This window comes from Lactuca sativa, chromosome 5 (genome assembly GCF_002870075.4).
Source record: "Lactuca sativa cultivar Salinas chromosome 5, Lsat_Salinas_v11, whole genome shotgun sequence".
Taxonomy (NCBI): Eukaryota; Viridiplantae; Streptophyta; class Magnoliopsida; order Asterales; family Asteraceae; genus Lactuca; species Lactuca sativa.
In genome coordinates this window covers 217,926,638-217,945,756 of record NC_056627.2, presented here as the reverse complement: position 1 = coordinate 217,945,756, position 19,119 = coordinate 217,926,638, and the positions used below count along the sequence as shown (strand labels likewise).

The following is a 19,119-nucleotide window of genomic DNA, read 5'->3' as shown; positions in this document are numbered from 1 at the left end:
CATAACATTTATGTATGGGTACTTTGTGAATCACTTCAGCTCGGCTGATTACATGCATCACACCCCTTTCTTTATTAAAATCTTTTCTTTTAAAAAAAATATTTATATATCCTAATTTTGAGTTCAGACACACCCCGAAAAGTGTGTCCGAATCCCTCAAACTAAGGCTCTGATACCAACCTGCAATGTCCAAAAAATACTAAGTCCACTATTTTCATATCAAAACTAACAAAAACAATACATCATTTGTTCAAATCCAACCAATGTATAAAGTATTCTCAAACATCATAGTAAATCAAATAGATAGTGCATGATAAATCTTCGAGGGAGGCAGTGCAATCAAGCTAGGCCCTTTCCGTTCGAACCAGAAGTACGTAAAACATTTAAACATAAAACCATAAGCACAATGCTTAGTGAGTTCCCCAAAATACCACATACCATACATATAAAGGGTCTATTTCAAACCAAGTGAAATCTATCGGCCAAATCATAGTCTAACATTCACTCGTTGCTATGGGACAAATCATGGTCTTTCCTTATAATGCCAGGATCCAAATCCTATTCTTACACAAAAGTGTCAAGGGAAAGATATTCGTCTTCCATAAAATGTAGGGGCCAGATCTTGGTCTTTCATACAAATACAGGGACCAAATCATGGTCTTCAATGCAAGTATCACAAACCAAACTAGCACCCTACATAGTATAGTGAGAACAATCAGCTCATACTTAGGTAGGGTATACCACAACTTGTATAGTCGTCAAACTGATGCTACAATACATCTATCGACACACCTAAGGTAAAACCTCTATATACACTCTAAAACTAGAAATTTGACCAAAAGTCAACAAGATCAAAGAGTAAACGGTCAAAGATCTTTGTGTCGCATCCAACCTATGGCCACATCGTAACTATTCAACTCAGTCATGACCAACTCCACCACTATGCCGTGGAAAACATGCCACCACGCCATTGTAAAAAACCAACAAAACAGTCATTATTCTATCCCTCACCATATCGTGGAAAGCATCATGCCACATCGTGGTTTTCGTATGAATCAACTTAATTTATTAAGGTCTCAACACTCAGAGTTCTTAGCTCAAACCTTTCAGAAGGTATCATTGCCTCATGAGGGACCATAAAAATCATTACTTTGTGGACATTCATGACAAATGCATGTCACCCATTTGTCTAGGTCAAAAATGGAAGAAACAGGTTCATAACCCCACACATGAATTCAATAATCCCATAATAGAGATGAGCAAAGGAACCGGCCCGAATCGGAACTAGTCCGGAAACCGAACTTAGTGGAAAATAGGAACCAAACCCGACCGCCGATTATACTGGTTCCGATTCTTACCAATTCTTGCCATGTCTTCAATATTGGTTCCGATCCTCGAGAAATAGCAACATACAGTTCCGGTTTTTGTCGGTTTTTTCCGGTTCTATCGGTTCCAGTTCCCACTGGTTCCCGGTTCAAAAAATCCACAAGAATATCGTCCCGATCCTGACCCGATCGATTCCATCGGGTTTCGGTTCTGGTTCTGGTACCGGTACCAGTTCCGACCAGTTCCGCAGTCCATATGCTCATCCCTATCCCATAACAATCCAGATCTAAAGCACTCAACCATTTTCGGACCTCAAGGATCAATAAAGTTCAAAACTTTATTGAATTTATTCACTCAAATCATCAAACCATGAAGACTAAGCATCAAACCCTAGATTTATAAGGAAGGGACCAAAAAGATAAAAATTTGGGGACTTATAAAGAGTTCAGAAGGTGCACAAAAAAATAAGAGGAGATAAGTTGCTTATTGGATTCCTTCACTAGAACTCCTTCCTCTTCCTTCCAAGATCACAAAAACACCAAAAATAAACTCAAAGGTTTGCAAGGAGGCTAGGGTTTTATCAAGAGCACTTTGGAGGTGATGAAGGCTTAGGTTGGAGGAAACCCTAGCCATTCCCTCCTTTAAATAGGGCTCAAGGTCCGAAAATCTAGGTTTTTAATTCAGGTGTCACCAAGTTGTGGCCATTGCATTTCCACATCATGGCGACCATAATGACGCGCTGACACTTTAATAGTTGCCACATCATGGTGACCCACAACACGACGTTGTGGCCAACCTAAATTCTCAAATTGAAAAAATAAATTTAATACATGGAAAACAGGTGTTACACAAGACACATACTTAGTAAGTACCATCACATTTGATATTTGTTTGAATGTGAAGACATCATATTCAATAGAATCATAGTGGGAAGAAATCTTGTCAATCCATTTCCCTAAACCAATACCACCGACCAAGTCTGACAGTCAGAAAAAGTCTAGAGGCATTACATTTGCAAATGACTTAGCTTGCTCATGTTTAGTTTAGTTTGTTTTAAAATTGATAAATTAATATTATAAGTTTTAATTTGACTTAGCGATTATTAAGAGGAACTCTTAATATATGATAGAGATCGGTCATTTCGAGTAACTTATCGCAGTGTTCTCCTTTTGCATGTTTGAAACCCACTTAACGAGTATTAATTTACTCAAACATCCATAATCGGTCATACTCTTGAAAGTAAGTAGCGATTTAAGATTGTCATGGGGTGTTGGTAGATTGTCCATAGTAATTAGGCGTAGCATAGAGAATATGCTAATACCCATAAGTACGTAATGGAGATTTAAGTATCGGAACAACCATCACTTAGAGATTACTTCATGGATCAAGTCACGAGTCATTCTAAGATGATAATATTTTCTATTCTTCAAACTAAGATACAGATGGGGTTTCGCTTTACAAAGTCTGTTATGTATTGGTAGTAATAACAGGTATGTTCGTGTGTAACATGATGAGTATACAAAAACTATGTAGTAAAGTTTATTTGTTCCTTTTTTCCTTAATAGGAGAAGTGATATCTATGGGCCCTCGATGATTTGGTTCTGACATCAAAATGCTTGATCAAGCTTTGACTAAAATTGATGTGTTTAATTTAGTAGTCTGATGTGGTCGTCATGAATCTTTATCGAGAAACATAGTTTTGAACACTGATATTGAACCTTATCCATGTATTAAGTTTATGTAGATATCTATAACAAATAAATAGTTGATCACTTATCTAAGAGTTGAATCCTGATTTGATTAGAGTTTAGCAGTTACATTAGATGCGTAGCTCTTTGTGGATTATTTGAGATGTATTGGATCTCATATATTTGAGAAATTAAGAGAAAATGATTTAAGGAGAATAATTATTTTAATAATTTATTATGCTTATTAAATGAATTGGAAACTACTTTGGAATTAATACGGAATTCATTAATTCAAAGGGTTGAATATTAATTAGTTAAAAGTTAACTATTTAGAATATTCTAGAATCACTAAGGGATAAGGAGGATTTCAAAATTTGCATCCATCGTACATCAGATCGGAGATGCATTTGGGGTTAAGGATTTGTAGCCTATAAATAGGGTGTTAGGGATCATAACCTCCTTGCTCACTGCCTTGAATTTTTTCCTCCTCTCCTTGGAACGATTTCCTATTCCTCCTTTAGGGTTTGTGGAAATTTCTCCTTATAGTTTTCTTTTTGTTATCTCTTTAGAGTCTTGGGTGTGATTCAATTAAAGGGATTCTATTTTTGATCTTCCACATCCAAGCAAGGTGGTAAGGACAAGATTGCAAGCCACAAAGTCTCTAGCTACAAAAGAGGTATGTAATTATATCTATTCTAGTAGTTTTAGTATTAAGATGAATCCTTAGATCAATATAAATAGCATGTGCACATAGGTATTTTCTTTCAGTCTTCCCCAATGATATTCATGTGTATTGAATTCCCTATAACCCAACATGAATATTATGATATCAACATGATTTATAAATATTTTAGAATTTGGTAAGGCAAGAGAGCTATTAGACCATTCAAGAAATACATTATTGCACTGTGGCTAAAGATACATCAATATGATATCATATTTTGAAGATAAAGGAATATGTACACCATCTTGATATGAGGTATTATCCAATCAGTCAATATTTGGAAACTGCCATTATCATGACATCAATGAATTTTTTGGCCATATCGCGTTGAACTACAATGTGGCTAAGTTTGTCTCATAATTGTGTCAAATGTTGAAGAAAACCGCGAGAATATGAAAACCAAGCAAAAAATATTTTGTTTTTGAAGCATGTTATAAAGAAAACTATAGACAAGAATAAAGGGTAAGGCTGAGGAAAACCCTAAAATTGAAAGTATGGTTGTAAAACCCATGTTGATTTGGAATGACTCCACTATATGGAGACCAAGCATTAGAAGAAAAATTGGCCAAAGTATCTAAAACATGTGAAGAATACCAAGGTTTCCTCTTGTAGCTATTTTGGTACATGTATCTATTTATTATATGATTATTAAAACCTTTTTATGTCATAAATTTTATATTTTTGTGGAATTGACATATACACCCATTTGCTAGGGCTTAGAAGGATGATAAATCTCAGGATGTGAAAAGATGTAAGAGTTGAGCAGTAGCTATAGCATTTTTTGAAATTAATTTACTCCTATAGATTTTCTTACGTTTGAAAAATGGCATTTATGCTCTTAGTATAAATAGTAATATCATGATGTTTGCTACTTTAGAAAACGATGATTATAAATGATACTCCCTCTGTCCCGTATTAATAGTCTATGTTTCCTTTTTGGTTTGTCCCAAAATGATAGCCTACTTCTAAAAGTAAATATCTCTTTTACCAATATACCCTCATTATTAGTGAAAATACCATGGAATTAAATGAAACTATCATGGAATTAAATGCAACCAGAGGGTACAACTATCGTTTCATTTAATAAAATTAGTGGTAATTCATGATGAAACTTCGGTTTACTAGGATGGTGTGTTTCATATGAGTAAGTCTCAAAATAATAATATGATGATATAAACCTTCGGTCCAAGACAAAAATACCTTTATACTTGATAGGTAAATCCTAGGCTGATATTCAAAGAACCATCATATTGCATTGTTAGTTGTGCTAAATAAATGAAACTCGTATTCATCAACTTCATTTATTATATAATTTTGAATTCATTCGATTTGATGTCATATAATGCATGTGAATCATGCTTGTTTGGAATTTTTTTTTGGATATCCTTAAAAACCATATCATATCATACATGGTAGGCGTCATGTTGAACTTGAAGAATTCAAGTATAACTAGATTTTTCAAACTAGAAAAATTATAAAAGTCACAACAATATGTTTATAAGCCTCTTATATAGCACATGAACATCAACTATTAGAAAACAACCATTTAATAACACATAGTGTGTGTCATAAAGGAGTCAAATGACATGCAAATACGTGTCATTAAATCCCATGTCATAAAGGAAGATGACAATAATTTTATGACACGCAAATACATATCATCTTCATTTATGACATAGGCTTTGATGACACGCATGTATGATACGCATTTAAGACATATTTTGCGACACACATTTTGCGTGTCAAAATTTTTCGTGTTTAAAATTTTTATAGATTTATTAATTTTCAAATTGAATAACAATTAATGTCTCATAATACAAAACAATATATATATATATATATATATATATATATATATATATATATATATATATATATATATGTATGTATATATGTATATACACACACACCCTAATGCATTTTGGTTTATGTAAACTAAGTTGTTCATTAACATTTTCTTCTTTTAGTTGCTTTGAGTTAAAGTTGTTGATAATCTCAGTTTCTTTAATCTTAGTAGTAGCTGTCTTAGTACTTTCTTATGTTCTTAATGTTAGATTGGTATAAAAACTGGCATCTAGGACCTTTTCTACCCCCACATATGAAGAGTTTAATCTATTTCCAAGAATCCACGAGTTTTGTCCAAATGATAAAAGGATAATATAAAGTAAAGAAACATCCATCATTTCATTATGGTCAAACCATGGTTAGATAATATGAGGCAAACCTCATCCATGAATATGGAAGTAGTAAGATAAATAACCTTTTAGTTCTTAATATTAGGTCCATCCATTCGATCACAAACAATAGATTCAACAAGCTCTTGTATAAAAACTTAGGCACTTGATAAAAAAAATTGATTAATCAGATGGTGACATTTTTTCTGTAAAGCTTTGATATTATATGAAATATACTAAACATATACTCACCATACTTCTCAATGGCTACAGAAATTTCTTGTTCAAAGACCCCGATTTGAAGCAATCTTAATGTCTTGTCCATTATTCCAAACAAGGTCTATATATTGGCTTCCTAATAGTCTTAAGTTGAATTAATGTGAAGATTGAACAACATTGGACAATAGTGAAGCAACATCCGATCTGCATAGTAAGGAGTTGATCCTTTTGATAGTTTATTCACTTGGATAAAAAGATAGTTGTTCATAATACCTTCATAAGTGCGTGGCATACTTCTATAAAATCTCAAGGAGCAATCATCTTTGTCGACGCAAGCTTATTCAATACCTCAACCGCATTTTTCCGCTCCAACCACCTGCTAGATTTTTGGAAAGAGAAAGTAAAAACAAAATAATCTAAAAAAATGAATAAAATACATTAATTCTTATAAGTAGGGAGAATGAGCACTGACCACATCTTTTCAAAACTTTAACTTCACTAATGGTGTTAAGATATCAATAGGGTTAGCAAGTTCATACTCATCAATTTTCTCATGAACTGGTACATAGTTTCACATACTCTCGACGACAGATTCTTGAACCAAATTCACTAGTATTTGCAAGCAAGATTTTAATTTTATAAATGATAAATGAATAGAACCTAACAACTATCTTAAGAAGGTATTACAAGGGACAAGGAGCCTAAAAGAAACATTTTCTTATTCTTCTTTCTTGTTTTATCTTTCCTTGAAGTAATAGAATTGCTTCAACAACCATGTATTTTATATCATCTGATGACTGGACATATGTAATGTAATAGAAGCTGTTATGCTCATTTGAAACCAAATAATTACTTTGGTTTTGGAGGTGCAAATGGACCTATCAAGCAGCCAATGCTTTCTCAAGCATTTCATCAACCAAATGTAATGTGCTTATCATATCCCTTTTTTCTTGAACAATTATCAAATAACCATAAGAGAACACCTCCAGACCTATACTTTTCTTAAGCATCCCATTTAACAAGTAAATAAGAAATAAATGTAAACTCGAAATTGGAGAGGTGGGATAAAATAATAGAACTATAGATATGGTTGGTATACCTTAAAAAGAAAAATGAGATATAGAAATCCCCTGTAACTTAATTAGTCATGTTGTACTTAATGTCTTGATTTTTTTAGTTGATATTGTCATGAAAACACCAAAGCCTTCAATAATGGTAGAATTCTTTCTATTTTCCAATTGTCAAGTCTGCCCCTGTACAAAACCAAGATACTGTACAAAAGCTTTTCCAAAAAATAGTAACTTAAAATGCAATGAATGGTGCTCTAGAGGCACTTTCCCAAATGGGTGATTAAAAAAAGATACCAAGATCAATATTTTTTTAGAAGTGGATGGAGCAGCTCCTCAAGCTATTGTGGAGCCCTGGACTTTGTTGAATATTTTCGGGGAAAGAGAGAGTATACAGACGAAGTTAGGATCGATCCGTCCTGAGAGTCTTCAAAGATGAGGCTGAAAGATAAGCGAATGTGCAAAAACTTAAAAGCAACCTAGATCTCTAAACCTTCAATGGCATCTTTTGGTTGTCCGGTGGTTCGAATTTCATATGTGAGCTTAGGATATGCAAAAACCTAAATCGCGAGGTTTTGCGAGAATGAGCTTCCCTTTGGACCATATTTGTGACTTTACAAGAGAAAGCACGGTGCTTCGAAAATTTTTGGGGATTTGGTTTTCCCCATTAGTTATTAAGAAGTGAGCACATTTGTGAACAAATTAGAAGAACTACAATAATTTTAGGACACGTAAAATGAGTGCTCTAAATCCTTAAATTTTAGGAGAGCTGACATTATTTTTGGGACACACATTTTTGTGTTTTATAACACCAGTGTGTGTCATAGTTCATGTGTCATTAAAAACATGTTTTCTAGTTGTGCTAGTAGGATTTGTGAATAGCTAGAGAGATATGGCAATCTCATTATTACCGAAGAAGGTATTATTGTTGTTCTGATGAACCAACCAACTACTAGGAATCCATATCAAAATTTGATTTTAAGGCGTGGATAGAGGCAATGAATTTCGAGATCCAGCCTATTGATGATAATAATGTTTGGGAATTGATTGATCCTATTAAAAATGGTAAGGCTATTGGGTATATGGATTTACAAGAAGATAACCAACATACATGGGAAAATTATAAGTTATAAATCATGACAGATAAGTAAGGGATTTAGAATACATCATGCTATTTATATTAGACAACGAAGATAAAAAGAAATCATCAAGGATTATGAATGTGAGATTTTATACCATCCTTGTTTAACATTACAGTCGATGCCTTGACTTGAAATAAAATTGGAAAGAAATGATGGGTTCTATCTCTTTAGTTTGAGGTCATATAATTTGTGATTGATTATTATGCGGTGAGACGTCAATTAGAAGTGTATTTACTCGTAAAGAAAGTGACATGTTCAATGCACGGTTATATAGATAACCATGTATAAAACTACATGGTCATGTAATGTACCAAAAATTTATACATGAAACTTAAAACTTGGATTCGATGTATGTTTAGATGCAACCAATAGGTTCCCAAGATATATACTATGTATTACTAGTTACTATAAGTACTTATTTGAGAATCATTACAATCTGGTGTTTATTGGTGAAAATATTTTTGTAAAGAGGATGTCTTTTCATATATGTTTATAGTTTTAACGATCTCTTAGATGGTGCATAAATCATGATCATTTTGCATTGAATCGTATGGGTTTTAGTGGGAGACTAGTGTGATGTGGACACTTATAACATGGAAATCTATTTATTGCTTTACAGCTTGTAGTTATGTTGATCTGTTTTGTGCTTATCTTTATGGATAGATTCTACTTATAAATATAATCAGTTAAGGTGTGTAATGAACCCTTAGGAGGGGAAGTTGATGGAGAACAAGCCTAATGTGACTTGGGTTTAGGCATATGAATTCATATCATACATTGCATTTACTTGATATTGTTTCTATTTCAATGTAGAAATTGATATGTTAATAATTTTTCCTAAAAATGATCTAATGGTGGTTTAAGATGTTTTCAAAGGTGTTAATATGAAAGGGGTTACTTTCAAATATATAATGTTTTCTTCATCTATATATTATTCTTGTGGTGTGTAACTTTTTGTGTAATCCAATAAGTTTTTTTGAGTCTAACATATTATTTTTTGATGTGTTTGGATTAAAGGTGAAATAATTAATCTGAACTCGAATAGATAGAAGTAGTCATGTAGACACTTAAGAATATGATCTATGTTTGAAATAGTTGAGACCTTGTAATAATACTTTAGTCTAGTCGCTAGATATCTATTTGATGTTTTTAGATTAGTGTGATCTGAACTTTTATGATCTCAAACCAAATGTTTTAAATTACCATTTGAAATTAGCATATATAATGGGTGTTTCAATAACCATTAATTTTGTGTTGCTGATTCGAAACTTCAAAAATAGCCTCCCTTTTAAGGCATGTTTTAGACATTCTCTTATTTTAACGCCATAATAATTTTCGAAAATCTCTCTCAACCTAAATCCCTATTCTCCATTTACGAATTTCTTAGAAAAAAAACTTCAGAAAAAATTTATAACATATTATGATGTATTAAAAAAATTGATAACATATTATGATGTTTCTTATAATATGAAAAACTTGATGGTGTATAAATTTAGTTCTGAAGTTTGTAAAAAACAATTTTGAAATGCATATATTTTTAGTCTTTTAATATCTTGTAAGAACGTTACAAAAAACAATTTTGCAGCAAAAACTGATTTCGCAAACGTCCATTGCAAAATTTATGTAACATAAAAAAAAATCTATTTGTTAAATATATTCTTTGACCATTTTTATTATTTTCTCAAATTATAAGCATGTCAAATATATTTATATTTCTAAAACACATATGTTACATTTATACACCTTTAAAATAGAATTATAAAATTCAAATATTCTTATTCGATCTTTTTATGGCAAAACATGAAAGTACAAATCACTGTGCATACGAAAACAACAATAGAACCAAATACATAAATAATGAAATATAATTAGACATTATTGCTCAAAAGTGAAAAGGTAATAATTACTTTGAATATTTATACGAAATTTAAAAAGAAAATAACAAATGTTTTATAAGGGGAAACATGACGACCATTACTTTCTATTAACAGTCCTCACTTTTTCAAAACGTTTCACTATACCTCCCTATCTCCCACTATTTACATATATCGTCCCACGTGAATTGAAGAGTTCCAAATTACACCCTTCACCCTCCAAAAGCATTTCACATTCATATTCCATCAACCACCACCTCAATTTTGCTAGGCAACCAATCGCCGCCACCACTCACCACGGAATCACGATCAGACTCCAATCGAACCACCACATCGCCGCCATGAGCCGCCACCGGTCTATTGAGCTGGCGGAAGGTTGGAACCAGTACTTGCTCAGCCCATTCCTCGAGAGTTGTCCGCCCGAACCACAACCCACCCAAAATATTCTCAACCGCTGCCTCATCAACCTCAATCGACACCTTCCCATCAACCGTACTCGAAAACGCATTCTTCACGGTTTTCTCAATTTCCCGACTAATTCTCCCAAAATTAACCGGCCTAAACACAACCGCACCATCGCTAGGGCCCACAAGCTCATGAGGCACCGAAATCGCACCATAATGTTGACCTTCATCTTCTTGATCCATGGTCAAATTGCTCGAATTGATCGAGCCATCGGCTCGATCATGATCTTCTTCATAGTCCACGGCTAGATTTAAATCAAGGGAAAGATCGAGCCCCGATTCTTTTCTCGGTTTCGTGGCTCGATCTTTCCCAGACAACCAATCGGCTCTCCGTTTGAACCGTTTTTCCCCAATCGCGAGCCGCAGCTGCCAATCTCGACTCGCGATCGACCTTAACCGCGGCTCATCGACTAGATTCTGGTCGATGTGCCCGGTTAACCAGTTCCCCGTGAGAACAAACACAACATTCCCGAGGCTAATCTCGCGCCCATGGGAATCCGCGAGCCGGCCTCTCTCCATGGCCCGTTTTATACTTCCACGAACTAACAAATCCGCTTCATCGATATCCGAAAGGACGATCACTGAAGACGGGTTTTTTCGAACCGCTTCCACGATCCGATCCAACACGGTTTTCCCACGAAAACCCGTATCCATTTCATCATCGCGGCGGGCCCCGAGCCCGAATGTGATCGGGTTCGACCCGGAAATGTGGTCAGCCAAAACCGATGCCATTTTCATCTTTCCGACCCGGTCCGGACCCGCGAACAATAACCATACACAACCTCTTGTACCGGAATCCACTTTACATTGTGTGATAGTGGTGGCGATGGTGGAAGCCGCCTCCGGCTGCCACCATGCCGCCTTCATTAAACCCTTGAGAAGCTTCTTGAATGAATCCGTATCCGCTGAATTGGCGAATTTACCCTTGTGGAAATCTTGAATCTTGGGTTCTGGTTCGGACGAGATGCAACCTAAGAGGTCCTTAACCGTCAAATCTTCATTTTCTTTAACCGGAGTTTCTGAATCTTTTTTCGGTCCAAGAACCAATTCGGTTCGAACCGGGCTCCTTGGCGGCTCTAACCGTGGCTCGAGCCGTGGCTGGATTTGTCTTAGAAGCATGTTCGGTTTGTAGGACCCGGTCAAAGGTACAACCATTGGGACTATTCGATCTAATCTTGGAGATTGATTAAAGTTTGGATGAAGTCGCAAACATGTATCACTCCATTTCTTTTGTAATTCTTGATGTTTTAAAACCAGTTGTTGATCCTTGATCTGTGAAATCCGAAACAAAATAAATAAATAAATAATAAGAAATTCGGTTCTATAATGATAAATCGATAAATTCAATTCAATAACATAATTACTTTTGAAAGTATTTCGATTCTGTTGTCGTGTGAAATCGGATTCTTTTTTTCTTTTAAAATTAATAGTACAAAACTTTAGCACAGTTTTTTAAGTTTCTTTATTGTATGAAAACAATTGATTACCTGAGATTGATCTTTGGTTTTGGCATTTTGCATCCATTGAGGTAGATTGCTCTTATCTGATGAAGATTTTTCTGATTCCTGTTTTAATTTTGCTAGCTCTTGTTCATAATCGCTTGAACATGTGGGACAACAGGCTGGCTTTCGGCTTGGATCCAAATTCTCTGATAAACGTTTTTGCATCGATATTGGTGTGTTCATGGTGGTTGATAAGTTCTTCAATTGATTTAAAGACTCGATTGAAGTACCCATAATCCCATTTATTCCCATTCTATAATAAATCGAAAAAAAATTATAAATATACCCTGAGAAATTGAATGAATTTGAGGTCAAATTTTTTGAAATTGGATTGAAAACTTTACCTTGGGAACATGCCAGGGAGAGGCGATCTTGATGTAATTGGAACTGCTTGTAAATCCCAATCGGTTTCCATGGAAGGATGATAAACTTGGCATCGTAGATAAGTCTCGCAGGTAGCTGTTCCGATCAACCACACTTTTCCGGCGACTGAACTGTATTTTGTGACTAATTTTGCCATCTCCGCCACCGCCTCACGACCAACTGAAGAAACAATGGTGGCCGGTGGTTGCTCAACCAGCCATTTGAGGTCGGCTACGTCGATTATAATTGCTCTGCTATCGGAAACCCCGATTCTTTTATCAATTTGCTCGCCCAATTCTTTGATCTTCGTGGGCATTAGTGATTTATCCGACATGGATGCAAGCTCTTTCTCGATTGAAAACACTTCAGCGTTCTTCAGTTCTTCTGTTAAAAATTCATTATTTTCTATTCGTCTCAAGATCTCTTTACGAATTGCTTCAGGCCCCAATTCGCCGACTAGAATTGGATTCTTTTTCTTGGGTTTTGTCATTATCTCTATAACCCTTTTTACATCATCGTTCTTTTCGTGTCCTGATGGATTTAAACTTGGGTTCCCCTGTTGTTGTTGCTGTAATCGTGGATTCAGATAAGGATTTCTTTGAGCTGATGTTTCGTCGTTCTTTTGCTGATTAACTTGCTGTAATCGTGGGTTTAAATAAAGATTCCTTGGAGAAGATGATGATGATGATAGAGTTGATTCATCGTTCTTTTGAAGATTCCCTTGTTGTAACCGTGGGTTCAAATACAAATTCCGGTTTATCGGTATTGAAACAGGGGTGGTTGCCGGCGACGGAGATGGCCGGAATCCGATCCCCAAATTTGATTGACTCCCGGAAACGTTATTACTTATCGACTGTTCGATTGTAGCTTTAACAGCCGGACTCGAAAAGCTTGCTTCACGCATGACCCGACTCACACTCGGGTCATCAAGTATCGATATAATTAGCTGTTCTAGCTCCACCTTCACCGCTAACAGCGGTTGTTGCTGTTGCTCCGGGCACCCACGTCGCTGATGGGCTTGCGCCCGTTTTAAAGCCGCCATGAGGGCGTTAGAAATCGGTGGCTCTGTGACCGCCGGAGATGACGAGGCGGTGGGGAGCCGTTCAAGCGCTACGCTGAAGCAAAGCTCAAGCGCTCGGCACTGGAGAGGGTGGGAGGAATTGGGATGAGACCGGATGCAAGCTTGCCGGAGAAACCCCGTCGGAGAGGCAAGAAGCGTGGAAGCGACATGGAGCGGCGTCGTTTGACCGTGATTCCGACGACCAGCTTCTGCTATTGAATGATTCAAGACGGTGGCCGCCTCCGTCGTTAGGGTTTGCTGGATAGTACTCAATCCTGCCCTCATAATTTACGTTATAGAATCAATCTGAGCTTCAGATTGAAAATTGAAACTGGGTTTTATACAAAATCACAAATCTAACAAAACCCAGAAACTAGAATCGTATAAGATGTAAAAGAAATCGAAAAAAAAGTGTGATCAAAATTGAATAGGGCAACTTCCCCCAAATCTCAAATGGGAAAACTTGACAAAAAAACCGCAAACCCTATAAAAATTCAACACAAAGAAAGAAAGATGAAATTCAGACAAAACAAAACAAGACCTAGCCTCATAATTTTTCTTTTTTCTCTCTCACTATGTAGACTCAGGAAGAAGATGATAAAGAAGCCTCTCTTTTTCTCTCTCTATATGTATATGTACGTATGTATGTATAGGTATGAGTATAAACTGAAAATAAAAACAAAAATTGCTTTTTAGAAATTATTTATTAAGGTAGCTACTAAATAAACACTCTAAAAATATCATAAACACCCTAATAAAAAAGTCAACAGTACTTTTTTAAATTGAACACTTTTTTACATTGAACACTGTGTTTCTCTTGAAGTCCGTATACTCCTAATTCAATAAAGGCTATCCCCTGTACAAATCAAAACACTAACCCAATTTTTTGATTTTTTTTTTTTAATTCACGTCCCTCTTCTTTTGATTTTGATTTTCTTTATTTTTTATTTATATTTTCTTTTTTATTTTATGCTTGAATATTAACATTTTTTTGCAGTATATATTTTGTCACGTTGTTTCAACAATTAATACTAAAATATTTTATTTGCTATAAAATAAAATTTATCTTGTTTTTATTATAATAAAGTAATATACATGCATACGTTTTTATTTAATAAGAATAACAAAACTTATATTATATTATTATATACCTATAAATAATAATAATAATAATAATAATAATAATAATAATAATAACTGTTAAACAACAATAAATGATAAATATAATAAGTATATTTTTTCTGCAAATTGAAGTAATATTAATAATAATAAAAATAATAATAATAACTGTTAAACAACAATAAATGATAAATATAATAAGTATAATAAATAATAATAATAATAAATATAGCTTTTATTTGTTATAATAATATAAAATAAATAACTTTATATAATATTAAAATCGGGAGATATGATTAGACTTTGTGATGGATATAAATAGACTAATCATTCCCTAATTAATAGGAGTGTTTTTTTAGTAAAGGTTGTGTTTATAGTAATTTGGGGTGTTTATTTAGCCATTCCCTTTATTAATAAGTGGGTAAGGTTATAGTTAGAGAAAGACGGTAAATTTGAGTTTATTTTCTGTTTTAGCAGAGGGAAAAAGGATGATGATGATGGAAGTGTTTGTTTGTATTCTAGAGAGAGAGGAAAAGAAGGAATTGATCAAGGATTTCTGGAAACTAAATGCTCGACACTCTACACTCTATAGCTTTATTTTAGTTTTTTATTATTTTTTAATAAATAAATAGTATATCTTATTTTAAAGATAATGAAGTCACAAGCTCCCTTTTGTACCCATTCTCTCTGTATATATGTGAATCTTTAAAATTGGAATAAAACATAAATGAATCATCTTTCCAACTACTATATTTTAAATTCCATTAAAGTATTTCTTTTGAAATAAAAATATATGTTAAATATATTACAATCAACGATTCTAATAACTAATTAAGTATAAGAGCATGTTCGGTTATAAATTTATATTACAAGTGCATCAATGTTTTATTTAATTAATTTTTGAGAAATTGAGTAACTAACTAATATAAATGTCTATTTGACACAAATATTTTCCTTTTTTTTGTAAAATGATTAATTTGTCCAGAACACATGATTCCGGAGTAGACTCGAAATTCAGAGTAGCCGCCAAAATGTCATTCCGTAGTTTTTATTTTTTTTTTCGGACAAAACTGCAAAAATAGTCTCTGTGATATATATTTTTTGGGGTTTTGGTCTAAACCACGATTTTTTAAATTGGAGGTCCTTTTGAGCTAGTTTCTTTGTGTTTTTTATCCCTCAATAAACTAAAAAGATTATTATGCCCTTCTGATATATTTTTATGTTTTTTCTATTTAATTTAAATGAAAAATAAAATAATTAACTAATTTGGGGCCCACATCTCTCTCTCTCTCTCTCTCTCTCTCTCTCTCTCTCTCTCTCTCTCTCTCTCTCTCTCTCTCTCTCTCTCTCTCGCTCTTTCTCTCTCTCTCAGAATAAAGCACACAACTCATTTTTTCTTTTGATCTCTACTTCAACGAATACGAAGGGCAGCCACCACACCACCTGCCATCGCCCTCCTTTGGTCCGGTATTACACCCCACCACCGTTGCTCCACCATTCCTTCCTCGTTTCACCCATGAACGTCGTCGGTAACAAAGAAACGAGAGCAGGACCGATGAGGCAAGGCATCCACCACATCCGCACCACCATTATTCTGCCACCAGCCCATTACTCCACCCTCCTCTCCTTTTTGAACGCTAAAGGCAGAAATGGTCCAACTTCGACATTGGAGTGTGTGTCTTTTAATTTTTCAGTGTGTGTATTGAACCCAAATCAGCTATGGGGGTAGCATCAGTTTTCGAATTAGCTTGTGCAAATGAGGTTGTTTGAACACTAAGGTTATTTCTTCCATGAAACAATTAGCCTGCTTGAGTTCTGGGTCCAAAGCTTCAACCATGGAGTTCACTTCGTTGAAATACCTTCATGCCCATTCCGCTAGATTCATATCCCCATCTCCTTCCTGTAGTTCTTTTCCGGTTACCAATTCTACAAGATTCATACACCAAGATCTGAGATTTATTTTATTATATGAAAATCAAGAAATTTAAACATTTAGAAACTAACCTGTAAGAAATTGATATGAGGGGAGGAAGGAGTAAGGGTTGGGGCTCCTGTACTCGACAAAATAAACACGGTTGTGGTGGGTTTTTAACATGACAATGGGGTGTGGCGGAGGGACTTGCTCTGATGGCAAGCAGGGGTGGTCCTTGGTTGTAAGTGAAGAAGAAGAAGGAAGGGGAATGTTGGTCGTGTGTGTGTGTGTGTGAGAGAGAGAGGTATGTAGGCCCTTATTTTATTATATATATAAATACCTATATGGAAAAAAGAAAACGGAAAATAAATATAATAAGATAAATTCAGTCTTTTCAGTTTACCGGAGGACAAAACTCACAAGAAAACTAGCTTAAAAGGACCATCAATCTAAAAAAGTCGTGATTTGGACTAAAACCCAAAAAAATTCATACCACAGGGACCATTTTTGCAATTTTGTCTTTTTTTATGAACTTTTATTTATTTTTTTTAACTGTTTTTATTTTAATTCTAATTTCAATTAATGGTTTGTGGTTTCTTTATATATTTTATGTGTTTTATTATGTTCTTTTTTTTTACATTTTCAATTTTATATTTATATGATTATAAGTTAAGCGACCTCATTTTTTTCACATGAAGCAAAATATACTGTCAAAACAAACAATTATAAAATTTCAAATTTGTTCAAATAATAATAAAACCTTCATATGATCGCATATTTTTGACCTATACTTCATGCAATTTGTGTAAATGTATGAGTAGGCACGGGTCTTGGTGCAATTATTTATTGTAACATCTTCAACTTTGAGCTGAAATTTTTCATCTGTTTTTGGTAAAAAAAAAATATTTTTTAAAAAGATATTTAAATTTAAATAAATAAATAAAAGGTTAATTTGGATTAATAGAAGTTTATAGAAAGTTTATCTTATTGGCACCATAGTGATCTATATACTTCTTAGAGAGCAATTTTTATAATTTAGTACGACATTTATAGTAATTTCCATCTATTAAGATACGGTTTTCTAGCAAAAATCAAAATTTATTTTAATTGGATGTCATTTTGTCGACTTTTTAGTAATTATATGTAGATAAATTTTACCCTAGACTCTTACTAAAATTAGAAATATCATATGTGAATCTTTCTAAGCCTCGAATTGTGCACCGAAATGAAAGGGAGCGAGAGACGGTGAGGCTGACTTAAGAATGAGTGTTTTCTTAATCTAAGGACAAAACCGATGAGAAAAACATCATAATTCTAACAAGAATTATTTGTAGGTCAATCACTTAGACATATTGAGAAGGTTTGAAGATCATGGAATCGAAAATGTAAGCATAAAAGCTTCGATAGCTAAAGTGAATGAGATGATGTGATCATAGATTGTTATGAATCTAAAACACAAATAGAGAGAACAAATCGATTTCAGATTAATACGAGGAATAGAAGAATCAGATGAGTAGGAGAAGGTGAAGTGATGGATTTGTTTTCTCGGGGGTTCATGGTGACACTTATGACTCCGGTGGAGGAGAAGAAGCTCTGATATTTTGTGATGCTTTTTCGTCGATGCTTCAAGATGCTTAACTAAGTTTTCAACGACAAAAAAGGTAGATTTAATACTGAGAATTTTAGATAGTGAACTTGTTGGATTAAGGTGTCTAAGCTCATAAATAAATTGGTATATTCTTGTAATCAAAAGCAAAGTTCTTTTTAGGTTGTCATCATAACTAGAACTTCGTTAGAATGATACTTGTGGAAAGAGGATAAATTTATTAGTTTATTATATGATTAATAAATTGTAATAAATGATTTGTTAATATATTAACTGGAAATAGATAGTTGATTTGTTAACCTATTATGTAATTAATAAAACTAATATGAAATCAATAGTTAAATAATTGATTTGTTAATTTATATGATTACTAAATTAATATGAAATCAACAAGAATTAATTAATTATTAATCAGAATTAATCTAAAATTAATTCAGGATTAACTGGAATTATATTAAGGTCCAAGGGCTAAATTGAAATTGTTCTTAATTAAGGCATCATTCTTTTGGTGTTAAGCTTTCCAAGACCAACAACTACAAGGGATTGAATTGATTTGTTTACTACAACAAATTAAAGATATGTAACCCCAACGTGGTATTTTCGATTACATTAGGGTTCATGTTAGGTTTTGTTGTTCATTATATGTTACCTTCAAAGTGTTAGACATAGATCCTTATAGGTTTCATGTGCCCTTAAATGTTAAGTGATATTTCACATGTACATGTCTACTATAACCTATAAAACTCATCACTGGTATCAGAGCTTTGTTGTCTAATATTGACTTTGCATGAGAAGAATTGAACAAAATTTTCTCGACATGTTGGTTTTACGATGTGACAAACCTTCTGTCATGATGTGAAGTCAATTTAAATTTGATTT

The 19,119-nt window shown here is 33.9% G+C and overlaps 1 protein-coding gene across 1 annotated transcript; it reads right to left on the bottom strand.

The window, feature by feature from the left end:
• Positions 1-10,229: 10,229 nt before the first annotated feature.
• On the bottom strand, positions 10,230-14,251 carry LOC111894898 (protein SUPPRESSOR OF MAX2 1). The gene is made up of 3 exons (XM_023890983.3): positions 12,525-14,251; positions 12,166-12,433; positions 10,230-11,950 (listed from the first exon to the last, which is right to left on the bottom strand). Exons 1-3 carry the CDS (start codon positions 13,886-13,888, stop codon positions 10,451-10,453), a joined length of 3,132 nt encoding a protein of 1,043 aa, XP_023746751.1. The 5' UTR covers positions 13,889-14,251; the 3' UTR covers positions 10,230-10,450.
• Between the last annotated feature and the right edge of the window lie 4,868 nt (positions 14,252-19,119).

Bases quoted from the DNA above. Each gene is read 5' to 3' on its own strand.
- LOC111894898 (XM_023890983.3), bottom strand. From the start codon at position 13,888: ATGAGGGCAGGATTGAGTACTATCCAGCAAACCCTAACGACGGAGGCG. The intron at 12,434-12,524 runs GTAAAGTTTTCA...GATTTATTATAG, and splicing joins CTCCCTGGCATGTTCCCAAG to AATGGGAATAAATGGGATTA. The intron at 11,951-12,165 runs GTAATCAATTGT...CGGATTTCACAG, and splicing joins AAACCAAAGATCAATCTCAG to ATCAAGGATCAACAACTGGT.